This window comes from Zea mays, chromosome 10 (genome assembly GCF_902167145.1).
Source record: "Zea mays cultivar B73 chromosome 10, Zm-B73-REFERENCE-NAM-5.0, whole genome shotgun sequence".
In the NCBI taxonomy this organism is placed as follows: Eukaryota; Viridiplantae; Streptophyta; class Magnoliopsida; order Poales; family Poaceae; genus Zea; species Zea mays.
The window spans coordinates 149,562,322-149,582,814 of NC_050105.1; the positions used below are offsets into that span (position 1 = coordinate 149,562,322).

General features: G+C 47.2%; 3 protein-coding genes and 1 non-coding gene across 5 annotated transcripts; 1 reads left to right on the forward strand and 3 right to left on the reverse strand.

Annotated features, from left to right (window-relative positions):
* The first annotated feature begins 5,403 nt into the window (after window positions 1-5,403).
* Window positions 5,404-7,207, forward strand: LOC100193493 (F-box/kelch-repeat protein). The gene has a single exon (NM_001138607.2). The coding sequence runs from the start codon at window positions 5,501-5,503 to the stop codon at window positions 6,761-6,763; it is 1,263 nt and encodes a 420-aa protein (NP_001132079.1). The 5' UTR covers window positions 5,404-5,500; the 3' UTR covers window positions 6,764-7,207.
* Window positions 7,208-8,919: 1,712 nt separating this feature from the next.
* LOC111590288 (putative threonine aspartase) lies at window positions 8,920-9,670 on the reverse strand. The gene is made up of 3 exons (XM_023301205.2): window positions 9,541-9,670; window positions 9,243-9,406; window positions 8,920-9,100 (listed from the first exon to the last, which is right to left on the reverse strand). Exons 1-3 carry the CDS (start codon window positions 9,643-9,645, stop codon window positions 9,013-9,015), a joined length of 357 nt encoding a protein of 118 aa, XP_023156973.1. The 5' UTR covers window positions 9,646-9,670; the 3' UTR covers window positions 8,920-9,012.
* A 4,251-nt stretch (window positions 9,671-13,921) lies between these two features.
* Window positions 13,922-14,060, reverse strand: LOC111590366 (small nucleolar RNA Z247). The gene has a single exon (XR_004853495.1). It is a non-coding gene; the product is annotated as a small nucleolar RNA Z247 (small nucleolar RNA).
* Window positions 14,061-15,358: 1,298 nt separating this feature from the next.
* On the reverse strand, window positions 15,359-18,206 carry LOC100285439 (phosphatidylinositol 3- and 4-kinase family protein). Of its 2 annotated transcripts, none has more exons than XM_020545113.3 (2): window positions 17,888-18,206; window positions 15,359-17,730 (listed from the first exon to the last, which is right to left on the reverse strand). In XM_020545113.3, exon 2 carries the CDS (start codon window positions 17,623-17,625, stop codon window positions 15,760-15,762), a length of 1,866 nt encoding a protein of 621 aa, XP_020400702.1. In that variant the 5' UTR covers window positions 17,626-17,730; window positions 17,888-18,206; the 3' UTR covers window positions 15,359-15,759. The 2 variants fall into 2 exon arrangements, with proteins under 2 accessions (XP_020400702.1, NP_001151804.2); NM_001158332.2 differs by having other exon boundaries at window positions 15,363-17,730; window positions 17,929-18,144.
* Between the last annotated feature and the right edge of the window lie 2,287 nt (window positions 18,207-20,493).

A 20,493-nucleotide genomic window follows, 5' to 3' on the forward strand; every position in this document is an offset into this window, starting at 1 on the left:
GGTTGATGTGATAAAAATCAAGGATGCCACGGAAAAAAGGAGATATGGGAAGGCCGAGGCCGCGAAGAAGGAAAGGAGTGTAAACTACTGACTCGTGGGTATCTTCGGTTGGGACAGTAGTCCCGTGGCAAGCCCGCCAAGAACAGAGTTCCCGCGGAGGAAGAACCCCGATGGAGACAAGGCGGAGAAGCTCAGCTTCAGAAATTACAGACATGTGGTTACCTGCGAAGGGTAACTGGCTGTTGGGGTCGATTGCGGGGATCACTGCAGCAGACGAGTTCGCAGTTTTTCTCTTGGGCGCCATCTTGCTTCTCACTGGCGAAACAGAGTAGGAGGCGAGTGGCAGAGAAGATTCAGATGCGGAAATGCAAGAACTAGGGCACGGAAAGCAAAGGCGGCTAAAAGCGCGACTCTTAAGGGATATTCTTGAGCCAGATACCCTTTCAAAAAGTGCCCAGTCATCACCCGACGGTCATCTCCGAAATTCCAGCATGCCACGTGGATATCCGACAGTTATTTCCAAGAGAGCCGACGTGCCACCTCATCACTCGGTTATTTTCCTCAAAATAACTTGTAAAGCTGGCTATCATTCGGCGTTACCTCTAAAACGCCGACCACGTGTTCAATCACTCGGCATTACTTCTAAAATGCCGATGCCGACCTTCAATCACTCGGCGTTACCTCTAAAACGCCGACCACGTGTTCAATCGCTCGGCATTACTTCTAAAATACCGATGCCGACCTTCAATCACTCGGCGTTGCCTCTAAAACGCCGACCACGTGTTCAATCGCTCGGCATTACTTCTAAAATGCCGATGCCGACCTTCACTCACTCGGCGTTGCCTCTAAAACGCCGACAACGTGTTCAATCGCTCGACATTACTTCTAAAATGCCGACGCCGACTTTCAATCACTCGGCGTGTCCTCTAACGCGCCGACCACGTGTTCAATCGCTCGGCATTACTTCTAAAAATACCGACGCCGACCTTCAATCACTCGGCGTTGTTTCTAAAACGCCGACCCTGTATTCTGTCGCTCGGCATTACTTCTAAAATGCCGATGCCGACCTTCTATCATTCGGCATTGCCTCTAAAACGCGGATCTTGTGTTCGATTGCTTGGTGTTACTTCTAAAACGCTGATGACAACCTACACATCGCTCGGCGTTGTTTCTACTACATTAAAAGAATCAGTTCAACATTCAGGAAAAGCAACGACAAGTCATCGAAAAGGGGGGATCAACGATAGTTCTTCATTAAAGGGAAGTTAACGAGTTTACAAACCAACTCTTCACGAGTTGGTACTTCCCTACTTCTACTCTACATTATTACTACTACTAAACTACACTAATTACTACTACATTATTCTAACTATACTAAACTATACTAACATCTAAGAAGACCAGTGGCGTCTAGCCACTGGCCCTGCCCCTGCCGCCGCCGCCGCCCTTGGTGCTGCCCTTGCTGCTGCCACCCTTGGTGCTGTCCCTGTTGCCGTCGCCGCCGCCCCTGCCACTGCCGCTGCCGTCACCGTCGCCGTCGTCGTCGTCGTCGTCATCGTCGTCGTCGCCTTCACCCTCGTCGCCGCCGTCCGAGTCCTCCTCATCCGAGGAGTACTCTGACTCATCCGAGCCTTCGAGCCCGGAGCGCTCGACGGCCCGGATGTACGTCCAGACCTCCGCGGCTATCCCCTGGGAGTCGTCCGAGTCATCGGACGACGCCGGGGGAGAGACGGGAGCCGGAGACCCCTCGGACTCGGAGGAGAACTCCTCCTCCGAGTATTCCGAGTCACCGAAATCCTCCGATGGAGGAGTCGGCTCGCGCTTGCGCTTGTTGTTCTTGCCCATGGCGGAAGCAGACAGAGGGGAGGAAAAGAAGGCAGTAAGGAGCAGCGAAGAGATGTGGAGAAACCAGAGAAGCAAAGGGGTTATTTATAGAAGGGAAAGGCAACCGCTCACTTCTAACCGCGGTCACTGAACAGTCGCAAGGCATTCAATAAGCACTTCCACCCATCTGAAGACACGTCAGACGGCGGACGCCGTTTCATGCAACACTACACCCATTGGGACTCCAGTCAACAGCGCAAAGGATATGATTACACTAGCCGTCCCATCGCATTACTACTCAGAGGCAACCGGCTAAAACACTCAGCGTACCAAGCCGTCCCTTGCCCACACCCATTGGGGGGGGGACGCCCAGGAATTATCAGTATATTTTTCAAACGGTCACATCCGTGCAGGGCATGCAGTGAATACCTCAAGACAAAAACGAGATATCAGTAAGGATCAGAGGAAAGCCAAATATAGCCAGCAAAGTACAAGATATGGCCGACAGAAGCGACGTGAAGACTAGACAAAGAACGTCCGTCAAATGTCCAATCAATCGCAGAAGCAAATAAATTGCACTACCTAGCAAGATATGGATGGATTGCAAACTCGGCTGCTCAAGACAAAATATACGCTGACCTCTGCAGCAAAATATTGATGACATAATGCTGACCTCCAAAGCATAATGCAAAATAGCTTCATGCCAGTTTCCACAAGCGAAAGGAAGACCTTCGAATGGATTATCCTTAAAAAATCCATTTGAAGGTCGGGGGCTACACCCATTGGGTGCACCTCCGGTGCACCCCATGGAGTATTATTCTAAGCCGATATAGCGCCGACTTCTAAGGCGTAGAGCAAGACTGAAAAGACCGATCCTCAACCGAGATGTAGGAGCGCGAATGGAGATAACCTTGGGAAGAAGACCTTCGAGTAGATTATCTTCTAAAATCTACTCAAAAGTCGGGGGCTACACCCATTGGGTGCACCTCCGGTGCACCCAATGAAGTCCAGAGTCTTACAATCCAAAATGCCAGCCTCTAAGGCACAAGCACAAAACCAAACTTTGGTCAAACGAGTGATCAGAGCTAGAGAAGACAGCAGGAAGTCATTTTTTGGACCTTGGATCTTTGAGTTGATTACCTCTAAATCAACCCAAAGATCGGGGGCTTGTGGGGGATAGATATCCCCTGGGTCCACTAAAGAAGTAAAAGACCTCACGAAAGGCCCAGGGGCCCAATAATTCGTAAGGTCATTCTTTCGTGGGCCTAGGGAAGGACATCCAACAAAGAAAAGAAGACGTGAGACTGATTAGTGCAAACCCAGACGGCCCACAAACGTCGAACGAATGAATCGCAACAGAGACCCGACTTTCCCGCGCTGAAGCCCCCATGCAACAGAGCCATGCGAGGATAAGTCGGCGAGGGTTACGTAGGGATAAACTCAAGAGGTTCACTATCTTTTAGCTACTTGTTGTTATCATACTCACGTGTACTGCCCCACGGTCGAATATATAAGACCTAGGGGGCACCCCTTCAGAACGATGGCCCCTGTTCTACTTAGCCACACACATAAACTCTCTACGTCCTCTATCCGGAGGACCCTCTTGTAACCACGCTCATATACTCACCAGGACGTAGGGTGTTACGCACTTCTAAGCGGCCCGAACCTGCAAATCTTGTCTACTGTCCCTCGTGCGACCAGCACGAACCATTTTGCTACAGTCGTTGACACCGTCCTACTCCTAAAAACACCTTGAGGGGCAACCCCGGGTGTGCGGTCGGATCCAAAACACCGACACCTCGCAAACGGGAAATTGAAAGGAAAAGCATAACACTGTGGTATTCAAGTTGATCATTGGATCACTTGAGAGGAGTTGAGTGCAACTCTCGTCCGTTGGGACGCCACAACGTGGAGTAGGCAAGTTTTGTACTTGGCCGAACCATGGGATAAATCATTGTGTCTTCTCTGTGTTGAACTCCTTGTGATTATCATATTGTGCAAGATCTTCTCTCCAGCCACTTGGCATTAACTGTGCTAACACTTAATCAAAGTTTTGTGGCTTAAGTTTTGAAGTTTACAGGATCACCTATTCACCCCCCCTCTAGGTGCTCTCACCCGCGCAGATTGCGCGGCCGACCGTTGGCCCGGCCGACCGTTGGCTCACCGGACAGTCCGGTGCACACCGGACAGTCCGGTGAATTATAGTCGTACGTCGTCGGTGAATTCCCGAGAGCGGCCAGTTCGCTCGAGCTAGCCTGGCGCACCGGACATGTCCGGTGCACCACCGGACAGTCCGGTGCACCCAGACTGAGCAGAGTCTTGGCTGCTTGAGCCAAGACATTTCCAGTTGGTCTTTTCCTGTTTCCAGCACTTAGACACAATACATTAGTCTCTAAAACAATGTACTAAGTCTGAAAAACATACCTTTATCCTTGATTTGTACTTTGTCCACCATTTTACACTTAGGCACTTGTGTTGAACACTAAATCACCAAAATACTTAGAAATGGCCCAAGGGCACATTTCCCTTTCAGGTGCACCACCGGATTGCCCGGTGTGCCCATCGACAACAACGTCTGGAATAGTGGTTGGGGCTATAAATACCCCAACCACCACCATTCAAAGTCATCCAAGCTTTCCAACCTTCTCATTCAATATTAGAGCAAAAGCATACACTCTAAGACACAATCAAGACATCAAATCCTCTCCAAGCTCCAAAATCAAGTGCTTAATGACTTGAGAGAGTGTGATTTGTGTTTCTTTAGTTGCTCTTGTTGCTTGAATTGCTTTCTTTTTCTCACTCTAAACTTCTCAAGTGTTTTGCAAAGCAAGCGAGAGACACCTAATTGTGTGGTGATCCTTGCGGGGTCTTAGTGACCGTGTGATTAAGAAGAAGCACTCGACCGGTCTAAGTTACCGATTGAGAGAGGGAAAGGGTTCAAATAGACCCGACCTTTGTGGCCTCCTCAATGGGGAGTAGGTTCCTTGGAACCGAAACTCGAGAAACAATTCACCGTGTTCATTTGTGTTGATCTTCATCACTTGATTTGTTTCTTTCCTCTCCTATCTCTCTAAAGTTTCTTGCTCATATTGTGTTGAGTTGACTCCCAAAGTTATCCGTATTGATTGAGCAACTCATAGCAAGATGAACTATCTTCCGCACTCCGAACTCACTATTATTTATTTCTAACCCTAACCACGGGTGAAGTGCGTGTTCAAAGTTTATAATTTAGAGGTTTCGTCTATTCACCCTTTTAGACGACTTTCAATTAGTATAAGAGCCCAGTGCTTAATTAGAGTTTAACAACTCGAAGCGGAAGAACACGCCAATATGATTATTTAATAAGAATCAGTTTATTTTAACATAAAAAATACAAAAAATCGATTAAAAAAATCTGGCATTTTAGAGGCCCCACTTGCCGATTGCCGAAGCAGCCAGTCGGCACCGCAGCTGCACATTGCGCCGCACGCTCCGAGTGGTGGGCGCCGACTCCGTCCAAAAAGAGGAGCGTCTACGGTCCGCCAGCGAGAACGGGGGGAGAGAAAAAAGACTAAAAATATCGAGCAGCAGGGCCAGGCCAGGCCAGGCCCCAGGAACAGGCAGAGCAGCTCAGGCGCCGCTGCCTCTTCAAAGTCCTCCCAGATTTCCCCTCGCATCCGCCCCGATCTCGCCTCCAATGGACGCGGTGCCGCCCGCGCGCGCGGCGCGGCCCACGAGCCCGTCGCGAGCGCCCAAGGCGATCCGCAGCACCAAGCCGCGGGGCCTCGACGAGGACACCGCGGCGCCGCCCGCGTTCCCCAAGGCCAAGTCCCTCCCCTCCTCCGCCGCCGGAGCCGAGGCCTCGCTCCTCCACCACAACCACCACGCGGACGTCCCGATGGACGCCCGCGTCTGGGCGGGGCTCCCCGACGACCTCCTCGTGGAGGTGCTAGCCCGCGTGTCGCCCTTCCTCCTCTTCCGCCTCCGTACCGTTTGCCGTCGCTGGGAGTCCGTCCTCCACGACCCGGCTTTCCTCGCCGCGCACGCCGCGGTTCCCTCCCACGGGCCCTGCCTCCTCACCGTCTCCAGGGGCGGCAACGGCACCCACTCCCCGCCGCAGTGCAGCGTGCTCAGCGTCCCCCTGCACGCCCGCTACAAGCTCCCCTTCGCCTTCCTCCCCGCCTGGGACCTCTGGCTCGTCGGCTCTTCGGGAGGGCTCGTCTGCTTCTCCGGCTTCGACGGCGCCGCCTTCCGCACGATCGTCTGCAACCCGCTCACGCAGGCCTGGCGGGTGCTCCCCGACATGCACTGCAACCAGCAGCGGCAGCTGGTGCTCACTGTCGACAAGAACCGCCGCTCCTTCAAGGTAATCGCCGCCAGCGACGTGTATGGGGACAAGACTCTCCCCACTGAGGTATACAACTCCAAGGAGAATAAATGGTCCGTGCACCAGATGATGCCCGCGGCGAACCTGTGCTCGTCGAAAATGGCCTTCTGTGACTCTACGTTGTACCTGGAGACGCTCTCTCCGCTGGGGCTGATGATGTATAGAGTGGACGCGGGGCGTTGGGAGCATATACCTGCCAAGTTCCCACGGTCCCTGCTAGATGGCTATCTGGTGGCTGGAGCTCGCACGAGGCTGTTCTTGGTTGGGCGGATTGGGCTATACAGCACGCTGCAGAGTATGAGGATCTGGGAGCTTGATCATGGTAGATCAGTTTGGGTGGAGATAAGCCGAATGCCGCCCAGGTACTTCAGGGCTCTGCTGAGGTTGTCGGCGGAGAGGTTCGAGTGCTTTGGACAGGACAACTTGATATGTTTCACTTCCTGGAACCAGGGCAAAGGTCTTCTCTATGATGTTGATAAGAAGACTTGGTCATGGATTGCTGGCTGCGCTAGCCAGCTGTGCAATAGTCAGGTCTGCTTTTACGAGCCAAGGTTTGATACATCAATCTATTGAGTACGGCAATATGAAATTAATTTTATCGGGTTCAATATTGAGATGCCTGTGCAATGGCCTATTATCATGGATGTCAGATGCGTCAAGTGCCGAGATGGATAGTACTTTCGTTGAGACACTACCAGTAGCAGACTTGAGCTACGAATTTGCAAAATCATATCTTTGCTACAGCAGCTACCATCTGGCACTTCTGGATTACAACATGCAGAATGTTGCCGTTTTTCTACACATGGAGGTCCACTTGTTCCATTCCATTTTGTTATTTCTTGTAAATGATTCTAGGCCTGAAATGAAAAAAGGCATGCAGTTCATTGTCAGTACAATTCCAGTGGTTACTGTGGACTTAGCTCAATCTAGAGTCAAATTGGATATGAGATTGCATTTCTCTACTCAATTGATTTATGCACTACTTCTTATGATATCTTAATAACATCAAATTGCATCTGTTTTCTGTGTTGTCCAAGAAGCTCATTTGTCCTGTGTTCTGACATTACATTTGTACCCTGATTCTTCTAGGATGAACTGATTCATGTTGCTTTTAGCCTTTTACCCGCACCTGCTTTCTTGTTCATGCTCCTTTTTGGTGGCATTGCGTGGTTAGGTTGGGAATTTAATTATTTGAGATTTTTGCGCAGACAACATTGTATTTATATTGTGTACCAACGGCCCTTTAAGAGGAGTTTGGGTACTTTAGTATTGACCACAATCCACATGTGTTGAGGTAGATTGGGATGTAACTTAGTTTAAGTTACACCCCATTCCACCTCAACACATGTGAATTGGGTCAATACTAGAGTACCCAAACAAAACTTAATGGATGCATCTTATTCTGTATGGGTTACTGGTAACTTAGGTCATCTTGGCAAAAAACGAATTAAATCTAGTGGTTCACTTGTTTGGGTTGGTGTTGGATGTGATGTACCAGAGATGCTGTGTAGTTGTCTGAAACTCTGAATCATGCTGAGATTTCAGCATTGGTCCAGTGTGCATTCTTAGACAGTATAGTTAATCAGTTATGCCTTTCACACAACCAATGTATGAAACTCAATGACAAGTTTCATGCATCATGCAACCTGAGAACAATCACAATGTAATGGGAGCAACAAATGGACACCTCAAAGTAAACACTATGTATAGAAGCTGCAACTTCCAGGTTCAGTATGTTTATCTAACTCCCAAGCACAAAGCACAATCCCCATTTATGCAATGGTGACTTGAGTTGCCTTTGTAAATTGCAAAATTGGGAGTTATGGACAGATACAAAGCAATACAGATTCTTAAAGAAGAAACAGAACAAATTTTATCAGTGCTTACCTTAGTGGCTGCTAGCTCATTCATGTGAGGATGACATAAAAAAAGTGCCATAAACCTATAAAAGTGGATGTAGTGTCAGCTGGGAAATGTAATTGTCTTGGCAGGAATTCGATCAATGCTCTATATGGTTGATGAAGCGCAAACCTTGTACAGTGGTGAGTGCTGTCTATGTCTTACTGAGTCACCAGGTCATGGGTTTAAAGCAGTCTCTCCATTTTTGTAGGAGAAGACTTTCTCGGTTTATCCCTTCTCTAGATCCCACTCATGTGGAAGCCTCTGGTACTGAATCTGCCTTTTTTACTTTATATGGTTGCTAAGTGTTTGGCTAATGTGTCGAGATGCTGAACCAAGACATCTGACTATACTAACTGATGTGAACGGTCTGGAAGTTGAATCTTGGACATGATGTGCAGTCCTTTTCATGAGACAGGGTAGTGGCCGATATACAATAGACTGAACTCAAACTTCTTTATACAAGATACATTACTTCAACGCAGTGGAATATATCATCAGAAATCTTACAGGTCATGTGTTCAGTTCTTGTGTTACCAACATTGAGATGAAAAACTATTACGGTAAACATATCTTACAGGTTATATGTTCAGTTCCTGTGTTATTCCACTGGTGACTCAGTAAGGACATAGAGCATAAGAGGGAAAATATGTGTTCAGTTCTTGTGTTACCAACATTGCGTGAGCAGGTTATTTATGGACTTATGGTACCAAGGTAGAGATGGAAAATATATTGTAGTAAATGGCTTATGCATAAGATAGATGACGTTATGCAAATGAATCAATAAATCATGTAAAATCTGAAAGTACAACCCATGAATGGGAGACAATACCACCACTAGATGCATGGTTCAGCTCACAAGCGGAGGGGCTTATTCATCCAAGATCTAAGCAGATGGGATTGCAATTTGCAAACACCCACCTTTACAACATCAGCCTGAACACATTGCTGCTGCTTTGAACCACAGAGCAGAGAACTTTAGTGCACGCAGAAGCAGGACCAGATTGTGACCTGACAATATATACACAGATATCCAGACTTAAATAAGGGGATATTTGCTGAAAAACAATGTAGTTGTTTAGTACTGCCCACATACTTATCAAATTTAAAAAGGCCAAAAAGGAAAGGAAAAAAGAAAAAGAAATGACCATACAACGACGATGAGATGCAACTTTCTCTGGCAGCAAATCCTCTAATCAAGTGTTCTCCAGCTCCAGTTGCACAACAAGCAACTACGAATGGTGTACCAAAGGGTCCTTTGGACGAAGCCCAGCACCCAGAGCCAAACATAGCTGCTAACCCAACCCGGCCATCTACCTGCCAAGTGCTATGACATCAGCCTGCTTTCTTAGCACCAACAGTTCAATGGGATGTTGTCTATGCTACTGCTAGAGTAACATAAAGTTCATGAGAAACACACACTCATGAGTAACATACAGTGGCCAACAGACCTTCAGGGCAATACCACCACTAGATGCACCTGATGCTACATTTCCGTAGCTATCTACACAAATAACCCCAACAGTATCCGTTATGTGATCTGTATTGTCTCCCATGAATGAATCAATAAATCATGTAAAATATTGTAGTAAATAACTTATGCTTTTTAGAAGACACATAAGATTGAACATTGGTGCTGTTGTTCAAATCATGTTATTCTGTAGTGAATCCTTTATTTGCAGCTCACGCTTGGGAATTTGGTTCTAATATTCCTTTGTTGGAAAAAAAAGACTGTTTTTGGCATGACAGCACTATCTGCAGTGGGCCTCGTAACAGGAGTTATGGTTTATTATATTAATGTACCAGGGTTACATTGTGAGTAAACATGAATTGGATTGAGGAAAGATGGAGCATCCTCCAACCAAATACCATGCCGCTGTGGAGATTCTGAAAGGCATGCAATGGCAAAGAGTCCCAGGAAGTTTCTCACAGTAGCGAGGCCGACGATAATTTTAACAGACCACAATAATTACAGAAATGGAGCAATTCGTTTTTTCCCACCGAACATTTACTTTAGATAAATAATATTCAGGGTCAGAAGTCATACTTCTTGTTGAAGGATTATACTTAATTATCTCATGTTTCAGGTCTACTGGTTGATGTGTCCAAAACCTATGTTACCTATGAAAGAACACCGGGTTGGGAAGCGTTTGTTACCTAACATCCCCCCTCAATCATAACTTGCATAAGTTAAGATTGTCTCTGAACAGATCCATCTTCTTCTTCGCTAGAGCTTTTGTAAAACCATCTGCTATCTGGTCATTTGTAGAAATCACTCTCACATCTAGGAGCTTCCTCGCCACTCTTTCGCGCACAAAATGGAAGTCAATTTCAACATGCTTAACACGACCATGAAAGACTGGATTGGCTGTGAGATAGGTAGCTCCAATATTGTCACACCAGATTCTTGCTGTAGGGGGACAAGAAATTTTCAGTTCCTTCAATAGAGACTGAATCCACATCAACTCAGCAGTGGCATTTGCAATAGCTTTGTATTCAGCCTCAGTACTAGATCTTGACACGGTTGGTTGTTTGCGGGCGCTCCAGGATACCAAATTACTGCCCAGAAAAACAGCAAATCCCCCTGTAGAGCGCCTGTGATCAATATCTCCAGCCCAATCTGCATCAGTGAAGGCACTGACCAGCAGAGAAGGTGACTTTGAAATCTTCAACCCATGGTGAAGAGTGTATCGAAGGTACCTTAAGATACGCTTGACTGCTGTCCAGTGATCTGTTGTAGGTGAATGTAAATATTGGCACACTTTGTTCACTGCAAAACTGAGATCCGGACGAGTCAAAGTTAGATATTGTAGGGCACCTACTATGCTTCTATACCGTGTTGAATCATCAGGACCAAGGGGTTCACCATTGTGAAGGCTTAATTTTTCTGAAGTAGAGAGTGGTGTAGTGGTAGGCTTGCAATTTATCATACCAACTCGACTAAGAACATCTGAGGCATACTTTCTCTGCGAGAGGTGAATACCATTATCTACCTTCTGCACTTCTATTCCAAGAAAATAATGTAATGGGCCAAGGTCTTTTAGTGCAAAATCAGTTTTCAGATCCTTGAGCAAAGCTGAGACAACATCCTGAGATGAACTTGCTACAATTATGTCATCAACATATACAAGCAAGAAGATGGTGATACCTTCCTTGATGTAAAAGAACAGAGAGGTGTCTCCTTTGGATGCTTGAAAACCTAGCTGCAATAGTTTGTCACTACCATGCTCTAGGTGCCTGCTTCAGACCATAAATGGCCTTGTCAAGCTTGCAAATGTGGTGTGGCTACAGCTTGTCTTCGTAACCTGGTGGTTGCTTCATATATACATCCTCCTCAAGAATGCCATGAAGAAACGCATTCTGAACATCAAGTTGTCGTAGTGACCACCCTTGTGAAACAGCTAGAGAGAGAATAACCCGAATAGTGGCCGCCTTCACTACTGGACTGAATGTGTCCTCATAGTCAATCCCGTACCTTTGCTTGAAGCCTTTAGCGACTAATCTAGCCTTGTATCTATCCAGAGTACCATTTGCCTTCTTTTTGACCTTGTACACCCATCTACAATCAATAATATTTTTAATTCCTTCTGGTGGAACCAAGTGCCAAGTTTTGTTCTTAGCCAAGGCCTCAAATTCAGCATCCATTGCATGTTTCCAGTTTTCATCACCCAAGGCCTCCGCTAAATTTTGGGGCTCACTAGTGGCAGCCAAACAACCATACTTGATGTGTTGTATTGTACCATTCTGAAGCCGAGTACGAGGTCTCAGATCTATGTAACCACCTGCAGCTGAAGCACTTTCAGTTCCTTCCATGAGAGACACATGTTCTTCTGATTCTGAAGCACTTTGAAACGATGGTGAAGGAGCTGCAGTAGGTTCTTGTGAAGGAACAGCAGAAGAAAAAGATGTTGTAGCAGTTTCTGGTAATGCAGCTGAAGGTGGAGTTGATATGTTCTTCTCTCTTCTCTGGTACGTGGTAGTGATAGGTGGTTTCATATATTGTTTTGTTGCACTCTTGGGCTGAACCTGCTCCTGTTCATGCACTTGAAGCTCAGTACCTATCTCCTGCATTTTGACATCAGAGACCACACTAGGAACAACATCATCAATTGCATTAGCCTCAGTAACATCAGACAAAGTGTGATCAGCTGTATTAAAAATGCCCCTATTGTCAAGGTTGGATGAAGGAAATAAGGTAGAAGGCAAGAGATTAATTTGTGCTCTAAGACGTGCTCCAGCATTTGCATGAAGTTCAGCAAAGGGAAAAATGTGCTCATCAAACACAACATCCCTAGAGATGTAGACACGACCAGTAGAGACCTCTAGACACTTGTATCCTTTGTGCATATTGCTGTAGCCTAGAAAGACACATCTTGTAGAGCGGAAAGCCAATTTTCGAGTATTATAGGGCCGCAGGTTTGGCCAGCATGCACAGCCAAAAACTTTAAGAAAATTATAGTCAGGGGACTGTTTGAACAAGTGCTCAAGAGGTGTAGAATAATCAAGAAGTTTCGTGGGGGTGCGATTAATGAGGTATGCAGTTGCGGCAAAAGCCTCATCCCAGAACTTAAGCGGCATGGATGCTTGAGCAAGGATAGACAACCCAACTTCAACAATATGTCTATGTTTGCGTTCAGCAGGTCCATTTTGCTGATGCGCATGTGGGCAGGACACATAATGAATGATGCCGAGTTTAGTAAAGAAAGAATTTAGGCGCTGATACTCGCCTCCCCAGTCTGTTTGCATAGCAATAATTTTGGTGTCAAATAGGCGCTCAACCATGGTTTGGAACTCAGTAAATCTTTGGAACACTTCAGACTTATGTTTCAGCAAATAAATCCAGCTGAATTTGCTAAAATCATCTATAAAACTGACATAGAATTTTTTCCGACCAACGGACTCGGGGGCTGGGCCCCATACATCCGAGAAAACGAGTTGTAAAGGCTTGGTAGAGACACTTGTTGACACTGGATAAGGTAATTGGTGACTCTTGCCTTGTTGACAAGCGTCACAGACAGACAAACTACTTGACTCATTAGAACATATGATCTGATTATTATTGGCTAATTTTCGAATGATCTGCAATGATGGATGACCCAAACGATTGTGCCATAGAGATGGAGAGGACTTGATGGCGCCAAATGCCCCCCTCCAAGAACTGTCTGATGGAAGGGGATAAAGACCATCTCTGCATCTACCTTGAAGAAGAACCTTCCTCGTGTCCAGATCCTTAATCAAAAAATGATTTGGAAAGTATTCAAGTGAGGCATGATTATCAGATGAGAAACGATGAACAGAAACAAGATTTTTTTTGTGCTGTTGGGACGTGCAAGATATTATTGAGATGCAAGGGTTTAGTAGGGGTATCAATAACAGCATGACCAACATTGCAGATGTTCATACCTGCACCACTTGCAGTGTGAATCTGATCTGTCCCCTTGTACTTCTCATGAGTGGTCAGTTTGTCCAGCTGAGACGTAAGATGATCCGTTGCAGCTGTATCGGTATACCAATTTGTATCGACACCATAGCTGTGCATTGCTGCTGCTGCACTTTTGGAATTTGAGTTGGAATAGTTGTCTTCATCATATCGGTACCAGCACTTGCGGGCAGAATGCCCAGTTCTGTCACAAACCTGACAGGTTATTGTGTTACCATCAGATCTGTGCCCTCCTGGACCACCACGCCTTCCTGGCGCATTGCTGTTGCTGCTGCGACTAGGATTAAACCGGCCATTGCGACCCCGGCCACGCGGGCCAGAACCACCACGACCACGACGGGCAGCAACATTAGCCAATGGCTGGGATCCTCCATACAGCAAAGCCATCCTGCTCTCAAAATTAAGGAGTTGCGAGTATGCCTCCCCAACTAAGACAAAATCCTTCTGTGCAACAAGGGCAGAGACCACAGGGTTGTATTCTTCATCTAGTCCCGCAAGGATGTAGGAGACTAGTTCTTCTTCATCAATGGGCTTCCGAGCAGATGCCATCTCATCTGCAAGTGCCTTCATTTTTGTAACATACTCAGAAATTGACAAGTTACCTTTCCGAGTCATGGCCAATGCAATCCTGGTGTTGACTGTTCTTGCTCGGGACTGCACTGCATAGGTCTGTTCCAGCATGTTCCACACCTCCTGGGGCGTGGTGTAGGATGATACCTGACCCATGACTTCTTTGGACATGGAGGTGATGAGGAAGCCGAGGACCTGCTGCTCCAAGGCAGCCCACCGGATGTACTCCGGGTTGCTTTCCTTCACTGTCTTGTCGCCGTTCTTGACGTCGATCTGCTCTTCAGGCGCCTTGGCAGAGCCATCAATGTAGCCCTGCAGTTGTGCGCCACGAAGGATGGGAAGAACCCGCGCCTTCCAGAGCGCATAGTTCGACTTGGTTAGCTTCTCAGCTATAGTTTGCCCTAGCAAAGGTGTAGGTATAGCCATGGAGGATGAGCTTGCCATGAGATCTCCTGGCGTCTGCTATGGGCTGGGGGTGGCTAGGGTTTGAAGGAGGTGGCTCTGATTACCATGAAAGAACACCAGGTTGGGAAGCGTTTGTTACCTACCGTAGTAGGCCGCCTGTATGTATTTATAGGAGATGGAATACCATCATCAAATTACAAAGGGGATGGCGCCAGCAATCAATCAAATCAATCAAAACAGATTATGATTGATTGGATTCTATCTATAACAGATCTGATTGATTGCCTCAGATTATATCTATAACTGAACAGAACAGATCCTGAACAGATCCTTTCCTAACTGAACAGATCCTGAACAGATCCTTTCCTATCTTTCCACAGGCGCATCACCCTTTCCTTACTTTACAGATACATTCTTAATATTATCTAACAACCTATGCTGTCAAATTTGTGAAACTGCATGATGTTGTAAGCGAATCTGCGCTGATAGAATTAGTCCTTGGCTAAATGCTCTCTATGTTCTGTTTAGTTATCCACCGTCTCTATGATTCTTCTTTCCACTGATGACACGACTAATGACTATTTGTTCTTGTGATGACATCTTGTAACTGTCATCACAGTGTAGTTGAAATCACCTTTCTGACTATGCAGTGTAGGGTTACCTTTCTGATTGGAAGACAAAGAAGGCTTGCAGCTATTTTTTCTTTGTTCCCATTTGTGAAGCTGTCGCTGGAGGCGAGATGAGCTCATGTTACTGGTATTTTAACTGCTCCAGAACAGTTCCAACCTGTGATCTACTTAACCTGTATGCCTTGAAGAGTTTTGGAGACCAAGCAAACAAGCACAGATCCAAGATATTCAACAACAGGTAAGCATTATTTTTCCATCAAAGGTGCAACGTTTACACTGCTCACAGGTCACATCACAAGCTACAAAGAATTTTCAGCGACTAAGAAATTGCATGCTAAAGCTGGAGTATCTAACATCAAGCCAATATACACAGGCTGACAAACATTTATTATTAAGCATTCCCCTTCGTAAACATATAGCTAATAAACACGCGTAGCAGTTCTCCACACCGTCACTACATATGCTTGTGGTCCTATCTACCTGCTGGACATGGCTGCTGCAACCTAGATCGTTGCACAAGGTTGAAGGTGCCACATACGATGATATCTTCATCCTGTACTCACTCCATAAGCAAGCAGTACAAGTAGCACTGCATTTTTTTCTTCTCTGATGCGCTATTGCCCTGCTCAAAACTTGCATGAAGTGCCCAGCCGCTGCTTCATCCTTTGACCTACTGCTGCCCTTGCGCTCTCGTGCAGTGCCTCTTTCAGCAGCTCCTGGAATTTTTCGAGGAATACATCCCACTCATCTGCACTCATATCCGACAGCCTGACAAAACACATACTTGATGGAAGTTGTTCATCGGCACTCCTGTTCATTGCACTTTTTGAGGCATTGCCACTATGGCCCATAGCTTTGCTAGGAACGCTGGATGTATTCCATCCAGCATACAAGACTCGATCAGACTCGTTTTGATCTTCATGGCCATCACTGCCCTCGTCGACACTCTCGACGAGCTTAGACAAAGGGCTTCTGAAACTGGACACCTTGGAACCTGAGCCATTGAACCTCGGTGATCGCACTACATCACTGTATTCTCCTAGCATATCCACCGAGAACTGGAAATCGGTATCTTCTCCATGTTCAGCCGTGGCAGAGAAGGGCTCCCACTCTGCTACTCTCTTCCTGGCCTCCATACACATAACCTCCAGCTGGCTTGGTTCCTCCTCCATCCCTCTGAACTCCCTGGTCATCATCTCGCCTATCTCGGCCAAGCAGAGTCCGAAAGCTGCAGCCTCCTTAAGGAAGATTGTGCACAGGGCCAGTACATGTAGGCAGGCCTCACGTATCATCGGAAGTTCCCGGCGCAGCATCTGCACATCTTTCCTTGGATCAAGATTTCTGATGTACTCGAGCTCTTCCTCAGAGAACGGAATAGAAGCCTGAGCCCAATGGATCCACTCGAAGTAAGGGTCCTCCAAGTTCTCCGGCAAGCACATGCCATGATCAATTGGGAACAGCTCTGTCTGGCAACCAAAGCGGCCTGTGCCACCGTTAAGCTTCCTCACCAGCACATTGCCGGCGTGCCTGTCAGTGTTGAAAATCCGGATATCTAGTATGCCGATCCTATGAACAGCAGCGACAGGGAAGCTTGACGTGCCATGGTCGCTGGCGTCGAAGTCATGGGCTATGAACTGCTGGAACGAAGCAATCTTGCTGTTAACTTGCTGTTGCTGGTCATGAGCCGGTGCCAGGTTTCCTCCATTTACCGGGCAGTTTATGTTGAAAATGGAGTGTGTTATCTTCACCAGAGCCGTGGCAGGAACGTTGGCGAAGTTGTCATGGTCCAACAGGAACGCCGCAACCTCCCTAAACCCCGTCTCTCCCACTCGCACAGATCTCTTGAGGCCCGGCTGACCGAGCGCCCTCCCGACGAACCCCTTGGGATTGTTTGGCGCAAAGGGCTCCTCGTCCGTCGGCTTCACAATAGCAACCCTGTCGCCCAAGACGTTCCTGAAGTAGTACGAGCCACCAAGGCCGCTGCTAATGGGGACCGGATCCACGCCGCTCCTGATGGCAGTCACCACGTCGTCCACGAGGCGCTTCACCCGGGCACAGCTGCTGGAACAGCCGAGCATCTCAACCAGTCCGCTGCAGTCCTTGTGCTCGAAGTCCTTGGAGACGGGGCAGAGGCACGGGGTGGAGCAGCTCCGGTTGATGCTGTTCCGGGTGAGCAGCAGCGGCGAGTCCGGGCGTATGAAGGACAGGTCGTTCTCCAGGAGGCGATCGCCGAAGGTGAGCGAGGTCCCGCCGGTGGGCATGTTGAGCGCGAGCTGCAGCCGGCGCTTGACGGTGTGCGCGTTGTCCCCGCGGTCCAGGTCCATGCCGAGCACGCAGCCGGTCTCCGTCTGCACAAACACCCGCCGCCTCCCCACCGGCGCCGGGGTCCGCTGGAGCTGCTTGGCCTCGTCCCGCCGGGACGCGCCGAAGAGACGCCTCAGGAGCAGCGCCGGCACCTGGCTCTTGATGGCGCTGTCCAGGTTGGGGGACATGGTTTCTTCCTCTTCTTGGTGCGGGTGCGCGCGCCGCCGTGCGGGGAGGACGACGCCGTCAGGGAGAGGGGAAGGTGCGCTCTTGGTGCTATCATTGGATCACGCCTGCAAACCAACCACCACCAGGAGGATGAGGATGGGGGAAACAAAAAAAGAAGGCAAGAATCTCCACTAATCCCTGAAACAAACACGCAAAATTCACGACTTCCCTAGGAATCAACAGTCCGGAACATGAAAAAAAAAGCGGGGGCAAGAATTCAACCGATGCGAAGGAGAGACGGCAGCTCAAATCTCGGCGCTCACCATACGGGGGTAAGGTGCCGGTGGAGAAAGGGGGTAGCCGCGGGGACCGTTCATGGCGCGGCGATCGACGGCGCGGTGCGGCGGCAGGCTAGCGGCGGAGCAGAGCCCGGTCGCTCATTCCATCTGCGCCTGGCGGCCTCTACTGCATCTCCGCAGGCTGCCCAACGAATTCGGCCGGGCTCTGCTGTTTTCTCGAACAGCGAAGCTCATTTCTCTATCGCTTGTCACAAAGCCCCCTCCACTTCACACTAATCGAATTTCGAACGCAGCCGCACCCCGGCCCGGCGCCCCGGGCCGGCCGGGAGCCCGACCTGAAACGAGAAACCTACGAGGGTGTATCCGAAAAGGGACAAATCTGGACGGACACCATGATGGCGGGTGGGCCGCGCGGGCACACCGGATTGGCTCCCCGTGCCCGGAACGCGCCCCGTCCGTCGGTCTCCGGACGGACGGCCCCGACGAGGGCGAAGGGTTTCCGCGGACGGTTTCCTGTGACGTGCTGGTGAGACGGAACCGCGCGGAAAGGTCCGGAAGGGCAGCGCACGCCGTCGGATGGCGGATAGGGGAGGCAGCTGGGCCGTCGGAATCGCGAGGACGCCCGGCCCTCCGCGATCTGGATAAGAGCGACTGGGCCGGCGGCGTGGCTGGATGACGTGGGCCCTGCCTGCCTCCGCCCGTCCTCATGTTGATATATTGCTACTATATGTGGCTTTATTCTGCTGTATTTTACGAGACGTTTTTGTTTTTTTTTGTTTTGGTTAGATAAGAGATGGTTCGTTTCGGCGTCCATGCAGGGTGTGGAATGGATCCAGTTTGTCCCAGTTCGGAAATCGGAATCGGAATAGTGAACACAGATGAGATGAAGTTCCCGGATCTGTACGTAATATGAGCGTTCCCTTCCTGTAATTCTGTGTAGTGTAGGAGGCTTACCTGCTCTGTAAGCTTCCTTGTATTGTTCTACAAAGGCTTTAATACATTATACAGTCAGGTATTATCAAGAAAACAAGAAGAAAAGAAACGGATGGCTACTTTTAAATTAAGTTAACCCATGAATATAATCCTGTGGAAATGAATTAAATCTGTGTCCTGTTATTTCACAATTTCACTTCGTGATTGCCGTCAGCAGGGACGTCCGTTTGTTTTAGTCTTTGTGTGCAGGGAATTTGAAAGTTGAAGATACCCGTGAGGTCTGTCTTTTTCCTTGATGATGATAAAGGGTGTAACAGTCTCAGTCTGGATATGGTTTCGACAGGCATGTTCTGCCAAGCAATAATTAGGACAAGTGATCGATATTGGTGGTGCATAGTTTATGATATACTCTCTCCGTTTTCAAAATAGTGGTCGTTTTACCTCAAAAAATTATGTCTATATTTATATGGACGATTATAAATCTAAACATATATATATAACACATACATTAATTATTGTATGAATCCAGTAAAAAATAAAATAAATTTTAATTTTGAACGGAGAAAATATAGTTGACAACACCGCGACATTATCTGTGCCTTATGTGATATGTTGACATGATCTTATGTGATATGTTGACATGGTGAGTTAACTCCTATTTTTTTTACCTAAGTAAACATGTAACAATACTAACCAAACCAAACATGTAAAAAAAAGGTCTCTACTCGATTCCTCATCTAGCCCCCATGCACATGTTGCAAATTAACATTGTATTCCCATCAAACGAACTCTTTGATGGCTTGTTTGATACTTAAACCCTGAACCCTAAGGGCTTGTTCGTTTTTGCGTTAATCCATGTGGATTGGGTGGGATTGAGTCGGATTAAATCCATAGCAAGTCAAAATCCATCCCAATCCCACCCAATACACTTCAATCCACATGGAATATTAATAACCGAACAAGGCCTAACGTGGAGGAAGGCGGGGTCGATTATTTATGAAAATACAGGAGCCAAATTGAGGGTTTGGTTGAAGTTTATATACACCGTCACAATAAAGGCAGCGAAAACAACGTTAGGGCATGTACAACCCTATTTAAAATAGGGTCTCTTGATATGTCACTAGGAAATTAATTAAAATTACAAAAGACAAAAAATAGACTCTTTAAGAAGAATTTGTATCTACGCGATTCTCCATACACATTATCTCTTAATTGTATTTATGATTCAAAGTCTCAAAGTTGTACTATCTAGTCTCTTAACTGTCTCTTGTATTTGAAAACCATTCCAAAATCTCTAGGTTGTATATGCCCTTATACCTATTGCCTTGAGAACTTTTATGTACTATCTCACCTCTAGATTAAAACGGTGAGAAAACAAATCCTCGTTCCTTACAAAATGATTCTGTACAACCTTCAGTTTAATTGACTATTATTTTGGTCTATAAACTCACTAAAAGATTCAGTTGTATTGCACACTTTTTTGTACTCCTTCCGTCCTATTTATGTTTTGTTTGAATTTTTTAACAAGTTTGATCAGATTGTTTTATTCAGTTTTATGTGAAAACATGAAAAAATTAAAACCATATCTAAAGTGTATTATATGTTAAACGGTATCATATTAAAAGTTAATAATAATGATGATGATGAAATTTTTGA